Raw genomic sequence first — 20,807 nt, 5'->3', positions numbered from 1 at the left:
TTATTTATAATCCACCGCATCCAGTCCCAGTCTCGTCATCTTTTACGGTTCTAGGAGTTTGGCACCACCATGTACCTCTCAAGCCTAAATGGGTTACTTTCCATGTCAGATGGTAGGCCGGTTTCAGATGCTTTGCAGCAATAACACTGCCCTCCATGGTCAGTTCAGGAGGTGCTTTGAGCTGTCCTGTCAAAGAGTTGTGTGGCATTTTACAAATCGAATGATAATGGTTAGTCTACTCCTAATGAAGTTACACTGTTAAGTAGTAGGTCACAAATTATATCAAATCCCTGAATTGATTCATTTAAATTTTACAGTCTAAAGAATAAATTGAGGACCTGCTAGGGCAGCCTTAGTTCAGAGCCCAGATAGTGTACCATTGATTTTTGCATCTTGCTATGGCTGGCAGGGATGTCACATCCAAAAAGATCTCTTGTGAAAAAACTGTGTTGTTAATATTGCACCCTCCAGATTTGTCTTATAAGCGAGGCTGACATGTCATGGTTTGTCATACAGCCCTCAGATTGAATGCTTTTTTTTTTCCTTGAGAACTGAAATGAACTATATTTGCAGGTATTTGTTGCCACGAAATCAGCCAGCCTTCACGTGGATGTCACGTGTGCCAGCTGTCAAAGGCTTACTGGTGGCAAAATGTTTTCATGTCTTGAGTGAATGATAAAGTGCACTGCAACAGCTCACAACTTGTTCTGTCTGCTAAATAAAAGGTTTCAATAGTTACTGAGAACTGGGGCCACTGAGCAATACTCTACATAAAGTTGTGACAAACTGCACTGACGCACGCTCCATTAGATAATCTTTGACTTAATTTGTTTCTATTTATGTTTCAGTCATTCAGTCAGCGGAATGGAAGGAAAATGTTCCTTTGAATTTGATTTCACAGCAGAAAAATGAGGGGATCGAACTAGGATCTAAAGACCATATTAAAGGCAATGCTAAGACATTTACTCGGCAGTGTAATTCATCACATGCCATAATGTTGGATTTTTATTTCCACATTAATATATCACTGCACCCAGGCAAGTGAGTCACAGCAGTTGATCGTAGGTGTTTGTACACAAATTGAATATTTCGGTGTGTGCGCGGGTTTGGTGTTGGGGTAAAAGATAAGGGGGTGGGGGGCAGCATTACGAATTCTGAAAAGCTGAGCACGATTTCGGCATCAATTATTCAAGTGTACAGCCGTTTCTGTAATCGCTTTCCTATTGTCCGCTAAACGTCCCAAATCACCCACGAGTTGACATGGAAGAAGACCGATGCTTGCTCAGCAGGAAATGATGGGATGGAGTTTCCTCTGGCACCATTGTTGGGTAATTTTTTTGAAGGTGGTATAATTTACATCACACTGCTTATCAGATTCAAATCATAAAAAAGGTAACACTTTATATATTGATGACAAGTTGAGGCTTTAAATCCATTAAAAGGGAATCTGTTGAGACATTTCACTGGATTAAGTGAAAACTTTGACCTGCTGGTAGCACCAAACAAAGTTACAGGACCCACAAAGTCTTTAGTATTCACCATTGGGGCACCATGGATATCTGTACCGATTGTCAAGCATGCAATAGTTGTTGACATAGTTGAATCTGGATGGAAGTGGGGACCAACTGACAGTGCTCATCTACAGCTAAGAATGGCTGAAAACGAAAAGTAACATATTTTAAGTAAAAAAGAAACAAATCTCACAAGTTGATACCAATTTCCCCAAATTGTGCAACTGATATATCCATAATTAAAATTAAGTGCATTATTGAATTTTGGGTCTAAATGTTCTTTAGTTTAAAATAAAATATGATTTTGTTTCAGAGAAATAATGCATGAAGGACCGAGACTAAACAATCATAATACTAGAATATTTGTAACAGGGACTCAACACAGCAATCCTCAGGTCTTCCATTAATCACATTAATCAATCACTTCTGCGATCACTTTTAATCTTTGTTTTTTGTCACCCACTTTGTTTTGCAGTTGGATTTTAGCCACCGATAGACAACATCCTATCATTTATTGTCTGGTTTACAGCAAACATAGAGGTTGATGTTCTTTTCAGGGGGGGTTTACTCTTCTCTGGGACTGGACGGCTCCTGGTTAAGGAATCAATTTGACTGGACAGCCTTACAAATTGCATAAAGAGACAAGTTGCCTGGAGTGCGACACAATTGATTGATGGCTCAACACTCTTGCACCGTAAATCCTCCCGACAGAACGGAGGCAAATCAGTCGCTGCTTCGGCTCCCCACCCTCCCGTGCTATTTACCTACCTTCCCCATCTTCCCTCGCTCTGCCTCTTTTCACACAAAAGCCTACGATTCAAATTTTATCCAACCTTTATGTGTTGGCCAAAAATTACACAAAGGGCATCAGTAACAGAAAAATGTGCTTATCACACTCTTAATATGGAAATTTGCAGTGAGAAGGGGATGACAGTGGAGTTTATGTTGTGAGGCTGTTGCAAAATTAAAAAAAACAATCCCGTGTAGACCAGATGAAGAAAATCCAACAGCCTTTTGTTTTTGTAGATCAGCTCTGTTGCCACCTGCGTGATACTGATGTGAAAACCAGGCATCGGCAAGTACACAGTTTAAAGCCCAAAGTTAGCACTGGGAGATAAACAACTTCTCTCGGGAAAAAGGGGAGGGGGCTGTGCGTGTGCAAAGGAAATGGCAGTCTTCCCTGAGGAGGTCACACCACTGTTGTGTTCTGGAGAAGAACACCACAGGCATCTTTTAAAGCACCCCACTAATCAGAAGTGATCCGTTCACATGTGGCTAGCCACTTTCCCTTGGGAAGAACCGGATAGAGAAAAAAAAAAAAATACAGGCTCAACAGACACAAGGAAACAATGTTGAAAATAAACATCCAGAGAGGGAAAAGGGTTGAAACATGAACTCGAAGGAGGACTGGATACTAAATTTGTCCAAAAACTGCATACCGCCTGTATAAAAAAATTTATATGTGCATGCATTTGTGTACATCAGTGCAAAAACTTGTTCTGCAAACATGCCTTGCAGAATTTCAGCAGCTGGAATGAAAAAAAAAAAAATGTCCGAAGAAATGAAACCAACCCACTCTAAAATTATCATCAGCCCAGCTCAAGAAAATAAATAAATAAAAAAAATGTAAATTTCGCTGCACGCACACACACACACACACAACCACACACACACACACCACACACACACACACACACACACACACAAACGGGCAGAGTGGGCAAAGGCTCCCACACGCCTAATGAACACACAACTGGATGATACCATAGCGCCTGGGGTTTGTATGAGCAAGTGGGTGGGGTGAGTGAGTGTATACTGTAGTTTTAGTGTGTTTTTATTAAGAGTATGTTCATGTTGGTGGAGGTGCAAGCAGGTATAACACAAAAACAAGCCATCTGTTCAAATTCAACGGTATGCTATACCATTCCCAAACCACTGTTACTCGACAGAGTGAAGATTTAGAGAGAGTTAAAGTCCAAACTAGATACTCAAGAGGGAAATATAGATTCCTTCGGCTGCATGTTGGTGTCCTCCCAAATTTCATACCGTAACAGATAGGTATAAATGATTAAGCAGCCCGTTGCCCTGAATAGCCGGAGCAAAAAGAGAAGAGGGAGGACAGAGGAAAAATTAAAGCGATCAGCCGTGCTTGCGGCATTTTAAAGTACCACAACATTGTCATAATTAGTTCCTCTCTCTCTCTCTCTCTAGAATCACCAGGAATTCTTCCTACTAAGACAAAGCCTTCTCCACTCCCCCTCTTTCTCATAATTAAAACACAAGCCTCCGCTGCTGCTTACATGAAGACGTAGTATGCACCGTATTCTCTGTCATTTAATGAGAGCGATAAACGCTACGCTAGCTTTGGCTATTTATAAATTATGGCACAAATTGTGGCATAAAGGGCACAATATCAGATGAATGACAGACGAAGGACAGCTGCGGCCGTCGTCCCCCATTAAACGCTGCAAATGGCCAACTGTGGCCCCGAGCAGTTAATAGCCAGAGAGGGCCTAATCAGAGTTTTGGAGCTTGGTCCTCCCCAGGTAACACACGAATGGGAGAAGCTTGTGGAGACAGAGATGGAGCAAAGAGCGTGGAAACAGGGTAACTATTGGCTTTGGGCTTCTCATAAGAAAAGCATGGCGCCCCTCCACAAAACCGGATTTGACCTGTGTGTGAAAAAAAAAAAAAAGACTCCTGGCTGAAATGGTCAGTTTGAGACATTAGGCTATATCTTTATTTAATGAAGTGGTTTTGTATGAAGCAATGGTTCCCAACCTACGGGTGAGAACCACGATGGATAAATCAGAGGCGTGCAAGATGATTAGAGGGTTTCTATGCAGACAGTGTGTAACTTACACGGAAAGGGCTGAAAAATAAAAAAGGATTTTCTGCCACGTCACTCTGAACTGCTCACGAATTATAGACGAAGTAACCTGTGACAAAAATCTGGAGTAGTGCGTCGCTATGCGTCTAAAAAGGTCTTAATCAGGTGGTCTGCAGTATAAGGGGCTGCTGTGTGATCGAGATAGAAAGTGGATGGAAGTCATCTGCCCCACTCCTCGGCACAAACGTGAAGCAGTTTGCATCTTGCAGTCACAAGGACAGGAGCGAGCACGTCCCCCCGTTAGTAGGGCGAGACAGCAGTGGAGAAGCGAGCACGAGGCAAACGTTTCACCGAGATAAAGACACGCCGACGCCTTAAGCGCCCTGAAGTGTAATCAGGAAAGCTTCCTGTATACTATCAAACAGGTCCCCCCCCAAAATAAAATAAAATCCGGCCAGCTCCTGTTACGTAATCTACTAAAACAATCAGCCGACTAGCACATCCTGCAGAGAGAAGAGGAAAAAGGCGAGGAGGAGAAGAGAGGAAAAAAAAGCAAAAATAAATGAAAAGTCAGGCTGTCCTGACGGATGATGTATGCCAAATGTAATGGGTGGTGTTTCTGAAGGTCTGGACCTAGCTTAGGACATCCATTTCTCTGATTTGTTCAGCAATTCAAGCATCTGAGGCTGTGCCACTTGATAGCCGTTTCAATCCGTCTCAGGACTTCTGCCTGCCATATCCACTGCATCCAGCCCAGTCTCGTCATCCTTTCTAGGAGTTTTGGCACCACCATGTGCCTCTCAAGACATCAAGCCGTGCCTCAAGTCCTCAAAGATTCAACAACTTTGTATAAACGGTTTGACTGATTCTGTCTCCTGGCTTGGTTTGCAACCATTTCTCTAATTTAGAACAGATATTGTCCAATTAGTAGTAGATATTACCTTGCCTATAAACTGTTCATCATCGTGTCTACATCTGCAATTCGAAATGGTTACTTTCCATGTCAGATGGTAGGCCTGGTTTCAGATGCTTTGCAGCAATAACACTGCCTCTCCATGGTCAGTTCAGGAGGTGTTTTTGAGCTGTCCTGTCAAAGAGTTGTGTGGCATTTTTACAAATCAAATGATTAATGGTTAGGTTGTCTACTTCCTAATGAAGTTACACTGTTAAGTAGTAGGTCACAAATTATATCAGAATTCCCTGAATTGATTTATTTAATATTTCACAGTCTAAAGAATAATTTGAGGACCTGACTAGGGCAGCCTTAGTTCAGAGCCCAAGTTAGTGTACCAGTGATTTTTGCATCTTGCTATGGCTGGCAGGGATGTCACATCCAAAAAGATCTCTTGTGAAAAAACTAGTGTTGTTAATATTGGATCTCCCTCCCACCATCCAGATTTGTCTTATAAGCGAGGCTGACATGTCATGGTTTGTCATACAGCCCTCAGATTGAATGCTTTTTTTTTTCCTGATTGAACTGAAATGAACTATATTTGCAGGCTATTTGTTGCCACGAACTCAGCCAGCCTTCACGTGGATGTCACGTGTGCCAGCTGTCAAAGGCTTACTGGTGGCAAAATGTTTTCATGTCTTGAGTGAATGATAAAGTGCACTGCAACAGCTCACAACTTGTTCTGTCTGCTAAATAAAATGGTTTCAATAGTTACTGAGAACTGGGGCCACTGAGCAATACTCTTACATAAAGCTTGTGACAAACTGCACTGACGCACGCTCCATTAGATAATCTTTGACTTAATTTGTTTCTATATTTATGTTTCTAGTCATTTCAGTCAGCGGAATGGAAGGAAAATGTTCCTTTGAATTTGATTTTCACAGCAGAAAAATGAGGGGATGCTAATCTAGGATCTTAAAGACCATATTAAAAGCAATGCTAAGACATTTACTCGGCAGTGTAATTCATCACATGCCATTAATGTTGGATTTTTTATTTCCACATTAATATGATCACTGCACCCAGGCAAGTGAGTCACAGCAGTTGATCGTAGGTGTTTGTACACAAATTGAATATTTCGGTGTGTGCGCGGGTGTGTGTTGGGGTAAAAGATAAGGGGGTGGGGGGGCATCATTACGAATTCTGAAAAGCTGAGCACGATTTCCGGCATCAATTATTCAAGTGTACAGCCTGTTTCTGTAATCGCTTTCCTATTGTCCGCTAAACGTCCCAAATCACCACAGAGTTGACATGGAAGAAGACCGAGTGCTTGCTCAGCAGGAAATGATGGGATGGAGTTTCCTCTGGCACCATAGTTGGGTAATTTTTTTGAAGGTGGTATAATTTACATCACACTGCTTATCAGATTCAAATCATAAAAAAGGTAACACTTTATATATTGATGACCAAGTTGAGGCTTTAAATCCATTAAAAGGCTGAATCTGTTGAGACATTTCACTGGATTAAGTGAAAACTTTGACCTGCTGGTAGCACCAGATCAAAAGTTACAGGACCACCAAAGTCTTTAGTATTCACCATTGGGGCACCATGGATATCTGTACCGATTGTCAAAGCAATGCAATAGTTGTTGACATAGTTGAATCTGGATGGAAGTGGTGGACCAACTGACAGTGCTCATCTACAGCTAAGAATGGCTGAAAACTAAAAGTAACATAATTTAAGTTAAAAAGAAACAAATCTCACAAGTTGATACCAATTTCCCAAAATTGTGCAACTGATATATCCATAATTAAAATTAATGCATTATTGAATTTTGGGTCTAAATGTTCTTTTAGTTTAAAATAAAATATGATTTTGTTTCAGAGAAATAATGCATGAAGGACCGAGACTAAACAATCATAATACTAGAATCGTTTGTAACAGGGACTCAACAGCATCAATCCTCAGGTCTTCCATTTAATCACATTTAATCAATCACTTCTGCGATCACTTTTAATCTTGTTTTTTGTCACCCACTTTGTTTTGCAGTTGGATTTTAGCCACCGATAGACAACAGTCCTATCATTTATTGTCTGGTTTACAGCAAACATAGAGGTTGATGTTCTTTTCAGGGGGGGTTTACTCTTCTCTGGGAGCTGGACGGCTCCTGGTTAAGGAATCAATTTGACTGGACAGCCTTACAAATTGCATAAAGAGACAAAGTTGTCCTTGGAGTGCGCCACAATTGATTGATGGCTCAACACTCTTGCACCGTAAATCCTCCCGACAGAACGGAGGCAAATCAGTCGCCTGCTTCGGCTCCCCACCCTCCCGTGCTATTTACCTACCTTCCCCATCTTCCCTCGCTCTGCCTCTTTTCACACAAAATGCCATACGATTCAAATTTTATCCAACCTTTATGTGTTGCCAAAAATTACACAAACGGGCATCAGTAACAGAAAAATGTGCTTATCACACTCTTAATATGGAAATTTGCAGTGAGAATGGGATGACAGTGAGTTTATGTTATGAGGCTGTTGCAAGATTTAAAAAAACTAATCCCGTGTAGACCAGATGAAGACGAATCCAACAGCCTTTTGTTTTTGTAGATCAGCTCTGTTGCCATCCTGCGTGATATCTGATGTGAAAAACAAGGCATCGGCAAGTACACAGTTTAAAGCCCAAAGTTAGCACTTGGGAGATAAAACAACTTCTCTCGGGAAAAAGGGGAGGGGGCTGTGCTGTGCAAAGGAAATGGCAGTCTTCCCTGAGGAGGTCACACCACTGTTTGTTTCTGGAGAAGAACACCACAGGCATCTTTTTAAAGCACCCCCACTAATCAGAAGTGATCCGTTCACATGTGCTAGCCACTTTCCCTTGGGAAGAACCGGATAGGAAAAAATAAAAAAATACAGGCTCAACAGACACAAGGAAACAATGTTGAAAATAAACATCCAGAGAGGGAAAAGGGGTTGAAACATGAACTCGAAGGAGGACTGGATACTAAATTTGTCCAAAAACTGCATACCGCCTGTATAAAATTTATATGTGCATGCATTTGTGTACATCAGTGCAAAAATACTTGTTCTGCAAACATGCCTTTGCAGAATTTCACGCAGCTGGAATGTAAAAAAAAAAAAATGTCCTGAAGAAATGAAACCAACCCACTCTAAAATTATCATCAGCCCAGCTCAAGAAAAAAAATAAATAAAAAAAAAGATTTAACTATTTCTATGCACACACACACACACACACACACACACACACACGGGCAGAGTGGGCAAAGGCTCCCCACGCCTAATGAACACACAACTGGATGATACCATAGCGCCTGGGGTTTGTATGAGCAAGTGGGTGGGGTGAGTGAGTTTATACTGTAGTTTTAGTGTGTTTTTATTAAGAGTATGTTCATGTTGATGCGTAGGTGCAAGCAGGTACAACACAAAACAAGCCATCTGTTCAAATTCAACTGTATGCTACCATTCCCAAACCACTGTTACTCGACAGAGTGAAGGATTTAGAGAGAGTTAAAAGTCCAAACTAGATACTCAAGAGGGAAATATTAGATTCCTTCAGCATGCATGTTGGTGTCCTCCCAAATTTCATACCGTAACAGATAGGTATAAATGATTAAGCAGCCCGTTGCCCTGAATAGCCGGAGAGCAAAAAGAGAAGAGGGAGGACAGAGGAAAATTAAAGCGATCAGCCGTGCTTGCGGCATTTTAAAGTACCACAACATTGTCATAATTAGTTCCTCTCTCTCTCTCTCTAGGAATCACCAGGAATTCTTCCTACTAAGACAAAAGCCTTCTCCACTCTCCCCCTCTTTCTCATAATTAAAACACAGCCTCCGCTGCTGCTTACATGAAGACGTAGTATGCACCGTATTCTCTGTCACTTTAATGAGAGCGATAAACGCTACACTAGCTTTGGCTATTTATAAATTTTATGGCACAAATTGTGGCATAAAGGGCACAAATCAGATGAATGACAGACGAAGGACAGCTGCGCCGTCGTCCCTCCATTAAACGCTGCAAATGGCCAACTGTGGCCCGAGCAGTTAATTAGCCAGAGAGGGCCTAATCAGAGTTTTGGAGCTGTGGTCCTCCCCAGGTAACACACTAATGGGAGAATGCTTGTGGAGACAGAGATGGAGCAAAGAGCGTGGAAACAGGGTAACTACTGGCTTTGGGCTTCTCATAAGAAAAGCATGGCGCCCCTCCACAATAACCTGATTTGACCTGTGTGTGAAAAAAAAAAAGACTTCTGGCTGAAATGGTCAGTTTGAGATATTAGGCTATATCTTTATTTAATGAAGTGGTTTTGTATGAAGCAATGGTTCCCAACCTACGGGTGAGAACCAACGATGGGTAAATCAGAGGCGGTGCAAGATGATTAGAGGGTTTCTATGCAGACAGTGTGTAACTTACACAGAAAAGGACTGAAAAATAAAAAAGGATTTTCTGCCACGTCACTCTGAACTGCTCACAAATTATAGACAGAATGTAACCTGTGACAAAAATCTGGAGTATGCGTCGCTTTGCTCTAAAAAGGTCTTAATCCAGGTGGTCTGCGGTATAAGGAGCTGCTGTGTGATCGAGATAGAAAGTGTGATGGAAGTCATCTGCCCCACTCCTCGGCACAAACGGTGAAGCAGTTGCATCTTGCAGTCAACAGAGGACAGGAGCGAGCACGTCCCCCCGTTAGTAGTGCGAGACAGCAGTGGAGGAGCGAGCACCGAGGCAAACGTTCACCGAGATAAGACACGCCGACGCCTTAAGCGCCCTGAAGTTAATCAGGAAAGCTTCCTGTATACATATCAAACAGGTCCCCCCTCAAAATAAAATCCGGCCAGCTCCTGTTACGTAATCTACTAAACAATCAGCCGACTAGCACATCCTGCAGAGGAGAAGGAGGAAAAAGGCGAGGAGGAAGAAGAGAGGAAAAAAAAGCAAAAATAAATGAAAGTCAGGCTGTCCTGACTGATGATGTGATGCTGTAAACAGGGAAGCTTTTTTCTAACAATTAAAGAGCAGGGGCTTATTGATTTCCAATGGGGCTCTCGAGTGACTTGCTGGCTGTCACAATGAGGCCCGCGGTAAGGTGACCATGTCTCTGCTCAACGTGATAAACCTTGCATGTCATCAGGTAGGGAGGACGCGGTGTCCCCCCCCTTCCCCGCCCCACCCCTCTCTGCCTCGCAGACTGCCACCACAGCATTTATCACTGTGGTGATGTGGAATTATGGGGCCGCTTCATTTAGTAATGAAGTCACCAAGGAGTTGGCAAGTGCAGCCGGGCACATACCAACACAGGAGGAAGCGGGTCAAAGTTAAGAGCTTTGGAGTACAGATGTTTAAAAGTTAGGGCGCTCAGAAACACACACACACACACACACACACACTTGTTTCCCCAAGACAACACCTGGGCAAGCGAAGCAATCACGCAACTCAACGTGCGACTTTACAAGCATCATGGGAAATGGTGGCAACCTAGATGAGAGGTCAACTCCAGTCTTACTCCGGCGATAAACAACCATAAATCAGAAGACGAGCTGTCACTCGAGTAGATCCATCATGGGCCAACCCGCGGCGCCTAACACATGCACGCACGCACAAATGCTTGTACCACAGCAAGGAAAATAGAGGAAAGGCCCATGCAGATTGATTGGCTCTTTTAAATGAGTGGCAGTGGGGTTTATGTTGATCGATTCCATGGATAATTGACTGATTCTGGTGTTGTTAGAAGTGGAGTAACGACTACATGTCAGCGCTGTGATGTGACACGGCCCGCGGGCATCGTGAGTTATAGACGCGGCTTGCGAAGTTGATAACATGCAAAGAAACCGTCCCTGGATTTCGCTCTCGTCTGAGCTCTTTCAACTGTGTCGAACCAGGTTTAGCAGGCAGATTGTCGCAAGAGGTCAATAACAATGTGCTTGCTGAAAAGTCAGGAAGCTTTAGGAAGCCATAAATAAACTTGAAAATTTGGAAAACTAGCTGAAATCCACAAAAATGATCTTGTTTGCCAAACTAATTTGCACTGTGTTTCAGTAGAGTAGATGCATTCTGCATGTAAATATCCCTTTTTATTGTCATTTGAAGTAAAAGTTGATTGGAATTTTTATGGTTGGGTATTAAGCCAAACAGAGAGTCTTCTCATCTAGTATTCCTACACCTCCGCCGGCGAGTCGCCATTCTCTCGACTAGACCAATCAATGAATGAACTTGTTACTTAGGCATTAAAAAAAAGGCAAAGCCATGGAGGAGTAGTAGTCTGTGTTTGGAAATCTTCCCACTTTGTGACACAGCAATTCGCAGCTGTTCAGAATTGGCAGCTGGAACTCGGGAAAATAACAGATGAAAAAAAGGGAAAAGCAAGCAAAGCAGCAAACTGCACCTTCAAGATTAGAGTTTGCTATAGATTTATGACAAGATACAAGACTGAGAAGGATCCAGAAAATACAGAATCACTTCCGAATAAAGGACCCCTCCTCCACTATGGTAAAATTCAGCCAGCTTTATTATGCCAAGAGGTGGCCACCGAGTGGAGAAAAGGACACTGATGCATAGAATGCAAAGCGACTTTTAATTATTCTTGGGAAAAGAGCACAAGCCCTTGGCTTGTTTACCACTTTACCGGAAACAGCTTATGATTGCTTTGTAATTATCTCCTTGATAATGTAAAATTTACCCCCCTCTCTCTCTCTCCGTCCACTCCTTTCCGTAGAACACCAGGCCAGAAGTGATCAAGCATTCATCATTTAGCCCAAATGTTTTAACTTTTATTCGGGGGAGGTGGAGGGAGGGCTAATAGATTATGGGTAATGAAGCAGCTCCAGCAGTAACACAAATAGGACTTGTTGTGAAAGACACAGGCTAAGGCACGCCTGTGCTGCGATAATCAGTCTCTTTTGTCTCATGATAAGCCGAGAGCCTAACCTTCACCCAAAGAGCACATCATTTCCCCTATGAGAGACTTAATGAGACATTAGCCATACTAACAAATGGTAGACGAGAAAGTGAAAGTGACTTTCCAGGTAAAGGCCGTTTGCTTGACCATAATCAGTCCCCGAGTGCAGCTAAAAGATGGAAACAACTCCGAGTCTCCGTCTCAACAGCTTGCTGTGGCTTTTATGACGGGCCTCCCAGGGCCCATTGAATGGCATGTAACATCTTAATATCCCTCAAATAGAACAGGTAATCTGCTTTTGTTGTCGGCTAGTCTGCTGTGATACGGGCGATGCAGTTTGTCCATTTGGGCTCTTAATTCTGTTTGGGTGCAGCACAGAACTCAGAAAACAATTGCCTGTCAGCCCGGGCACGTATGTGAACACTTACGGTTTATTTATTGCATTAAAGGTTATTTAATATAGAAATAACACAAACTGGCATTATAGACTTCAGAGAGGCAGCACAGAACATTGCGATCATAGTGTTTGTGGTTTTGCATTTTGGCTCACATCCATATGCATCTGGAATCATTGTTCAGACGCTCAATCGTGCAATTGATGGTACTTTTCCTTTTGTGCAGCACAGAGTGGTTTGGAGATGTGGGACTAAAAGACACAGTGGTGGAGGGATAAAGAAAGGAAGTGACGAGCTGCTGCGTGAAGAGGCCCTGTTCCCCGCCGGGCCTCCCAGCTCAATTAGCTCAGCTCATCCCGGCTTTCTGCTGATGGGGAAAATCAGCAACACCACACTGTACCGTACAGTCCAGGGAGTCTAGCCTGTTAGTGAGTGAATGAGTGAGTCAGTGTGCACATTATGCGTCTGTTCATGTCTCACATGCAGATTTTGCATTTGTGTGTATCTGTGTGTGTGTGTTTGGGCTGTCTCATCTGTTAGAATGGGGCCCCACAGTGCTCTCTGTATCAAAACACCTGAACCAATTAGGCTACACCGGCCAAAAATAAACATTTTTTAGCCTGTGCGGCCCTAAAGCCACTTACAGTCATTTCATAAACAGTCATGCAAAACTTAAGTTATAAGAGTTTTTCTGGATTCACGTATTAAGATGAAAAAAAAAATAATAAAAAGGATGAACTGGAGAGAGACCACGACCAATAAATTCTGAGTTATGGATTATGAAACTCCCGCCAGAGATTAGAAAGGTTATATTCCAACACTTTTCTGCCAACAACTCCAGGCTAAAAAAAGAAACTTCTACATGTCTAAATGTTGAACTCTCAGTCCGCACCGACACCAGAAGAAGAAGATGGGGAAAAAAAAAAAAAAGATTAAAACTTTTTCTTTACTCCTGTGGCAATCAAACTCCCAAGAACATTTTAGCACAGTGTTGTCCAAACTGTGAAGGTACTGTAGATGGTCTGCATGTGAGATGTAGCGTATAAATCATTGAGATGGCTCCTGGATGTGCTTTCAGGATGTCCTAAAGAAAAGGGGAAAAAAAAAAAAAGGCCAAGGTCTGAAGGAGGCAGTCCATTGCTTTATGACAGCGTTTGGAGGCAGGGGCTGGGACCTTTTCAGAAACGTGATGCACATGCGTGTCTCAAAGGCAGAGTGAGATGGAAAAGAGCACTCTGTGTTAGGGGAAGGAAAAAACGTGACTAAAATTGCTTGGCCAGCACAACTCAAGGCCAAAATCTACTTGATCATGGAATAAGAACAAGTTTCAGCGCAATATTCGTGCATAAAAAAAACACACAGACACCCAGCGCATTTACCTGAAAACACACACTCGTCTCATCCGCTGCTCTAGGTCTTCCTAGAAATTAACACACCTCTCACACATGCTCAGTCTGCCTTTAAATGTAGACAAGAATGCTGCAGTGCACCAAGTGACTAGCTAAACAAACAAAGTAAATACACTGATAATGCCAACGATAAGATCCAAGGCGAAATGAAAGGATGAAGGTCAGTAATTGAGAGAAGGTGGGGAGATAGAAGCATGGTGTGGTTTGTTTTTCTCCTGGCAGGGGTCCATCTGGGCGCGTGCGGCGGGCTCCGGGGCGGTGTTGGAGCACGTCTGTGCAGAGGTTAAGAAAAGCAATTAATCCACAGCGGAGATAATCAAAGGAACCTCCCCCTCTAGACACCTTGGTGCGGGAGGAAGAGAGAGAGAGAGAGTGGGGAGAGACAGACAGGGAGGAAGATGGGAAAATACTTGTTTACAGGCACCGCTGGCGCGATCAAAAGCAGAGGGGTTCAGCTCTGCCACCGGGGCCCTCCGTTTCAGGTGGAATTGATAACACTTCAGATGTACAATTCAATGTTTGTGAGAGTACTTTTACCTCCCGGTGAGAAGGCAAGGATTTTTCACAGTCTGAGCTGCATTTCCTTTCATCTAAGATTTTGCGAGGTATCAACAGATTGTCAATGGTGAGGAAGACATTTTCCCACACATAATCAAAAGAATGTAGTCGGGAGCGCCTGCACTCCTTCTGCTGTGACGCTGAGGCGCAGTGCGAGGCGGCTAGGAAACAAGATTCATATCGCTGGAAACTAATATTGTGATTACATTAATTTACTGTGAAACAAGCACATCACAGGGACATGGAGACTGAAAATTGGGTTGAAAGATATTCCACCAACACCATTTGTAATCTCTCTTTCTCAGTTACCATACAGTATATATTCTGGCCAGGGTGGTGCAGTGAACGGACCTCTTCTTTTACCTTACATTTGACTAATGACATGACTAATTTTAGCTCCATGGGAAATCAAAGCTTGTTGCTCCCTCTGGTGGTTCACAACTCCCTTTGGAATTCATATAAAAGGGTGCTTTGGGAACATTCGGATCTATGATATAGTCTCTGCTCAGACATCCTGCCTCCCTCCGCTCCTCTGTGCTCCTACTGCACTGTTGAATTTTTAAAAGTGACTGACAGAGCTACAATCAAGGATAGGATCACACATGTCAGTATATATGTAGCTATGATATGATTGTTTAAATTATTAAAAACAACATGCATGTTTAACATGTGTGTCAGTTCCCACGTAAATCCTTCAACCGATATCCTAGGACTGCCAAAATCGACTGTAGTTATGTGTTCGATGTAGAGTATGTAAACATCTTGCAGTGGAAACTCTGGCAGACGGTTAGCAGGTCAGCAGTGAGCAAGTGGCGGCACTTTCTTGATTAGATAATTACCCATCCATATCTTGGCAATATGTTGCAAGGGGAACAACACGCTTCTCATTAAGCTGCAGACAGGCCCTGCTCCTGTGGGTTGATATCAAAAGCAAGGTGTTCAGCAGGCATACACTTGTTGATGTAAAAGAAAGAAAAAAGATGTGCCAACATGGAAATTAGATATACTCCTTTGGGGCTAGTTGTAAGAGGTGTGGTTCTAGGTACACTGAGCAAATCATGGACTGAGAGGATGACAAACAGTAAATGAGTTTCTGGGATTTGGAAAGGTAATTAGACTTTTTTGTCAATTGTCGCCTGTCTTACATTTCTCAATTTGAATCCTAATTCGGACAACCAGTCCACCTCAAACTACATTCAAGTCATCTTTGGGAGAAAACCATGAGTCTCTTCTGATAAACATGGACCAACTCAATCCACTGTCCGTGTCACTAGTCAGTTGGGTCAACTCAACAAAAGACTGACTAACTAGTATGAACACTAAACTTCACTCATGTCAGACATGTGTTGGAGTTGGACCAGAAGCTTTGTGAGAAAGGCACCATGACAAACAGTAAATCAAACAAACAGTACTCAGAGTTGCCACCAACTGTGAGTGGAGTAGTCTGAAGAGTGTCTACAGTGGTGTGTGAGTAGTTTTAGATTATTTTCATCAACATGTTTGTTTTTCAAAAATCAGCTGGTGTATTAAACACTTAAAAAACGATATTACCACAGTTTCCAATGATGTCCTCAAATGTCTTGTCTGACCAAAAATCCAAAACTCAATCGACTTTATCATTTCATTTAAAATTGGGAGGGCAAGGATAGCAAAGCAGTGTTGTCATCGGTTCTCGGTGCAACTTTTCACATGCCTCATTTCAGAATCAGACACATTTGTCTCCGTCTTAAAAAGGAGTCTGAATTTTATTAAGACCGGTCAAGACCACAACTGCAGGGATAACACTAAATTGCCTGAGCATTGTCTGATTTATTCGTTAACACCAACACTGCGATTGGAGTGCTAAACTTCCAATAACTTGACTCATTTCTAATTTTAAACTTTTGTTACAGTTAACGGCTGTCACCGCTCCCCGCCCCCCTCCTTCACACGCACTCCGAAAAAAAGTGAATGTGGGAGACAGGATAAGATAAGTAGCTGTGGCTGTCTGTGGTTTAGGTAGCCAAATTTTATTACAGAAGACTTTCATCTCCCCCCCCAAAGAGTTCATCTGCAGAACAGCCCTCTAAAGAATACGCACGGCAGTATGTGAATGCTGCAGTGCAACACTTACTCAGACAGCTGGGACCACGTCAAACTTTGAACAGAATGGAAGCATAAAGAGAGGTGCACTAACTCTAAGTGACGATACAAAGCTAGATAATGTTAGCACTGTGCCTCTGTACCAGAACACTTCAGAAATCTCTTCACCCTTCACCCAAAGAGAAGAAATTCTAACTTTTTCACTCTCCTGTCAATCAACATGGAGCACACGAGACCAAACAAAAATTAACTGAATCTACCTCTCAGCCCAGGCTGTGAACTGCAGACAAACACATATTCGAGTAGTGAGTCGCATGGATCAAATACTGTACATAAGAGCGCACACAAAGGAGCTTTCATTTAACCAAGCCACTGAGTGAGTGGTAACGTAACTTGAACCTTGCTGTGATGAAACATGCTGTAGGCAAGAGCAGACACATAAAAAAAATGCATTAGTCCTTACTGCTTCTGAGAGCACGCTGTGTTACCTGCAGCTTTTTCAAACGTCTTGAATGATAGGCTTCACCCCTTTCGAGCTACACTGCCAAGCGCTGGCACGCTTTTTGTCGAGACAAACTGAATACATCGCTTTTGAAGAGCGACGAGGGCCGGGCAGGGATTGGAGGCCTGTGAATTCTAAAAAAGACATGCACAAAATGTGTGATGAAACTTTCAGCACCACGGACAGCAGCCTTCAAGAAGCCTGACGGAGGAGGGAGGGAGGAGGGGGGTGGGTGAGCACGCGCGAGATGCGGAGAGTGGAGAAAGTCAGAGAGATGGAGTGAAGACGAGGGCATGAGTTCATTTGATAATTAAGCACAGACTTCCTCTTCCCCATCCTGTGCATTTCAGCTATCCCTGTTTCTGCTCTTACCCTCAAAACACACACACACACACACACTTATTCACACACAAACTCCTGCAGCAGGACCCAGCTTCTCCACAGTCCGCCACCCCCACCCATCTCTGTGTCTTAGGCTGAATAATGCAGGGCCTTTACCCAGCGCTCAAGCATGAGTGGATAATCTGGCCACAAGAACAGGTTGTGTCAACATTTCCCTCTACTTTCTTATTTATTTATTTACTCACCCGCCGTACTTGGGGAGGGATGACTAACAACACGCAGGCTGAGCAGATGACCCGCTTTCAGATGGTTCACTTTTTTGGTTTTTTTTATTAGTACCAGGAAGGATTTTTAAGGCCAAGTGTGTGGCCAGGAGATTACGTACCAGCGTTTTCAGGAGAGCAAGGCTTAAATAAAAGAAATGTAGGTGCCACCTGCAACAATTGACCCAACAATTACGTCTTCCTTTTAAATGCTGTTTTGTTACTTTTAGAAAAGTGCATTACTTTGTGTCAAGACAATGCTTCGATGTTTAACTGAATCCAAACTGCACATTTTGTCCGTCTAACATCCCAAAACCAAAAGATATTCCATTTACGCTGGTACATAGCTGTGAAAAGCAGCAAACGCTCACATTTGAGAAGATTAAACAAGGCGGCGTTTGGGATTTCTGCTTCATGACTGACTTAAAGATGACTTCTTTTAAAAATCACTGGACTAAATATATATATATATATATATATATATAAAAAAAGCTAGTCATTTTTTCAATTGAATTAAAGGCAGGGAAGTTATGAGCTTTTATCTTTAAAGCCTCTGGGTTCAACACAAGGGCCGGGTGTGAATCCAGCAAAAATCTACACTGTTTAAGTCAATTCTTCGTTGTGGATTTAAGCGACTCCAGTTTATAAATGCGCGGCTCCTGGGTTGATGTGCCAAAATCCATTTTGCGACAGGAGCCGCTGAAGCTTAATTGGTGCACATTTAAAAAATGCCATTCGCAATGACTCTGCAATCCTGAATCATGTTTGTCGTGGCCTTTGTTTCCCCATGTCTAAACAACTGTTACAATATGACTCTTAGCGCAGCCAATCGCAAGCTCGGGCTTTAAGAGTCTAATCCTCTTTAATTTGTGATTACTTGTAATTCAAAATGGTAGCCCACTAAACCACGGGAGATTTATTGTTTAAATGTCCTCCGTCACTGTATTGCAACCTGGATACTGATAACAGAAATAAATATCCTGTATATAAATATATCCTGAGCTCTCATGGTGGCATTCAAGTAAATTACCATGAAAATCACTGTACAAATATTTTGGCATCAATCATTGTGCATAAATTTCTAAATAGCTGGGAGCCCTTTTAGCATTCATAGGGAACGATTTCATTGGCATTCTCGTGGCATGATGACTTTAGCCTCAACACAAATTAGAATGCGAGAATTAAGAGGGATTTCATACGGCACGATAAGTGTATTTTAAAGGCAGAACTGATTAAGCTTGAGGGAAGAGGGAGGAATTAGGTAATTATCTCCAAACAGACACCGCTGCTGCTCTTGCTTGTGTTGAGAACAGGGCCCGGGCGTTCAATGATCAAAGTGCTCAGCATCGAGTCTATTCTCGACTTTAGAAGAAGGAGAAAAAATAAATAAAACTTGAGAAATCTTGAGTTTGCATTACCTGATTTTTTTTTTTTTTTTTGCACCTACCTGGCAACCCACGGGTCTCAGGACAGGGAGATATGAAAGAGGCTGGTGTCTTATGATCTCTGCGTGAAAACATAATATACTGAAGATGACGCATCTCAGTTACTTCAAAAGGAATGCTAAGTTTGTGTTTGCCTTTTTATTTATTAATAGAATTCCTGGCATAGGATTTATTTTGTCTACTGGGTTAATTCATTATTGATTTCAAGGGCAGGATGTTTGAGCCCCCCTTGCAGAGAAATGTGGAAGTTCAGGAAGGCAACCTTTTGGAAAATAGTTTGGGGGCGCTTAGTCGGCTACTTTTTTTTTTTTTTCCTGCCCCCCTCCTCAATTAATTACAGCCGTAATGTCAGGTAACAAAAGTTTGAGCCGCAAGAGCAAAATGAAGGAGGGGATATCGCGGTTAGTTGGATTAAAGTTGCTACCTGCGCTCACCTGACGTGCTGACTCACTCCAGAGTATCATTTAAAACTTGTTTGACTATATTTAATCACAACATGTTCGTTACAGTCAACATTAATTTGTTGTTGTTGTTTGTTTGTTTTTACCGTAAGTGACGCCGGTACGTTGCACAGAGTCGTGTCCTACCTGCTCGTAGCAATTCTCCCAGGTGAGGTTCAGGAGGCAGGAGGAGAACAGCTCATCTTCGGTCCGGGCATAACCGTCCATGGTGTGTGTGTGTTTGTGTTTGTGCCAGCCGTGTCGGTTGCAGGAGTCTGCGGAGTTCTTCCGTTGCAAACGGAGATTTTGTCTTTTAAATATGTCTTCCCTCGACGAGTCTCTCTCTCCCTCTCTGTGTGTGTGCCCCGCTTGCTTCTCCGTCCGGCGCCGTGGAAGATATCAAACGAACAGCAGCGGCGCGCTGTCTGCTGCTTCTCCCTGTCACGTGGGCTTCCCCTTCTCCCCCCCAAAAAAATAAGAGCGGGATGTCTGTCGAGTCCAGGTGTGGGTCCCAAAGTGAACACAGGTTCAAGAGTGTCTCCATAATGATGAGGAGTACTTAAATGTGATGTGATGTGTTATTTTCACTTCATAGCCAAATGATGTCAAAAAATATTGTTGTTAGAAGAAGAAGATATACTTTATTTACCCCTCAATGGGGAAATTCTTTTTTCACTCTATTTTTTGACATGCATTTTAACCCAGACACACACGCAGTACAAGGTACAAGGGCTCATAGACATGCAAATGTGGCGAGAGATGGTGGAGTGATGGGCAGCCGGCTGGACCAGCACCCGGACCAGCGCCCAGTGAGCGGTTGTGGGGGATCGGTGCCTTGCTCAAGGGCACCTCGGCAGTACCCAGGAGGTGAACTGGCACCTCTCCAGCTACCAGTCCACCTTCCATATTTTTGGTCCATGTGGGACTTGAACCGGCCACCCTCCGGTTCCCAAGCCAAGTCCCCATGGACTGAGCTACTGCCGTTGGTAGGTCATTCCACCATTTGGGGACAACCACAGAGAAGAGTTTATCTCTCTCACCAGTCATCATAAGCTTAATTAGATTCACCTGCTGTTACATTACATTACATTACATTACATTACATTACAGTTGTCCCTCACTATATCGCGGTTCACTTTTCGCGGACTCGCTGTTTCGCGTTTTTTTTCAGTGTAATTTTGCATGCTTTTTTTTTTTTTACAGCGTACTGTACAGTATGAACGCGC

The 20,807-nt window shown here is 42.9% G+C and overlaps 1 protein-coding gene across 5 annotated transcripts in view; it reads right to left on the bottom strand.

Moving 5' to 3' along the window:
* The window catches only part of ppargc1a (peroxisome proliferator-activated receptor gamma, coactivator 1 alpha), a 256,071-nt gene extending 235,976 nt beyond the window's left edge, over window positions 1-20,095 (bottom strand). The window contains exon 1 of one of the 5 annotated variants that reach the window (XM_027275096.1): window positions 19,729-20,095. In XM_027275096.1, coding sequence (XP_027130897.1) covers window positions 19,729-19,809 — 81 coding nt within the window. In that variant the 5' untranslated portion in view covers window positions 19,810-20,095. The remainder of the gene's footprint in view (window positions 1-19,728) is intronic. The other 4 variants (XM_027275092.1, XM_027275113.1, XM_027275123.1 and 1 more) reach the window with 4 other exon arrangements.
* Between the last annotated feature and the right edge of the window lie 712 nt (window positions 20,096-20,807).

This window comes from Larimichthys crocea, chromosome III (genome assembly GCF_000972845.2).
Source record: "Larimichthys crocea isolate SSNF chromosome III, L_crocea_2.0, whole genome shotgun sequence".
In the NCBI taxonomy this organism is placed as follows: Eukaryota; Metazoa; Chordata; class Actinopteri; family Sciaenidae; genus Larimichthys; species Larimichthys crocea.
The sequence above is the reverse complement of the archived record's forward strand: the minus strand, read 5'-3'. Positions and strand labels throughout refer to the sequence as shown.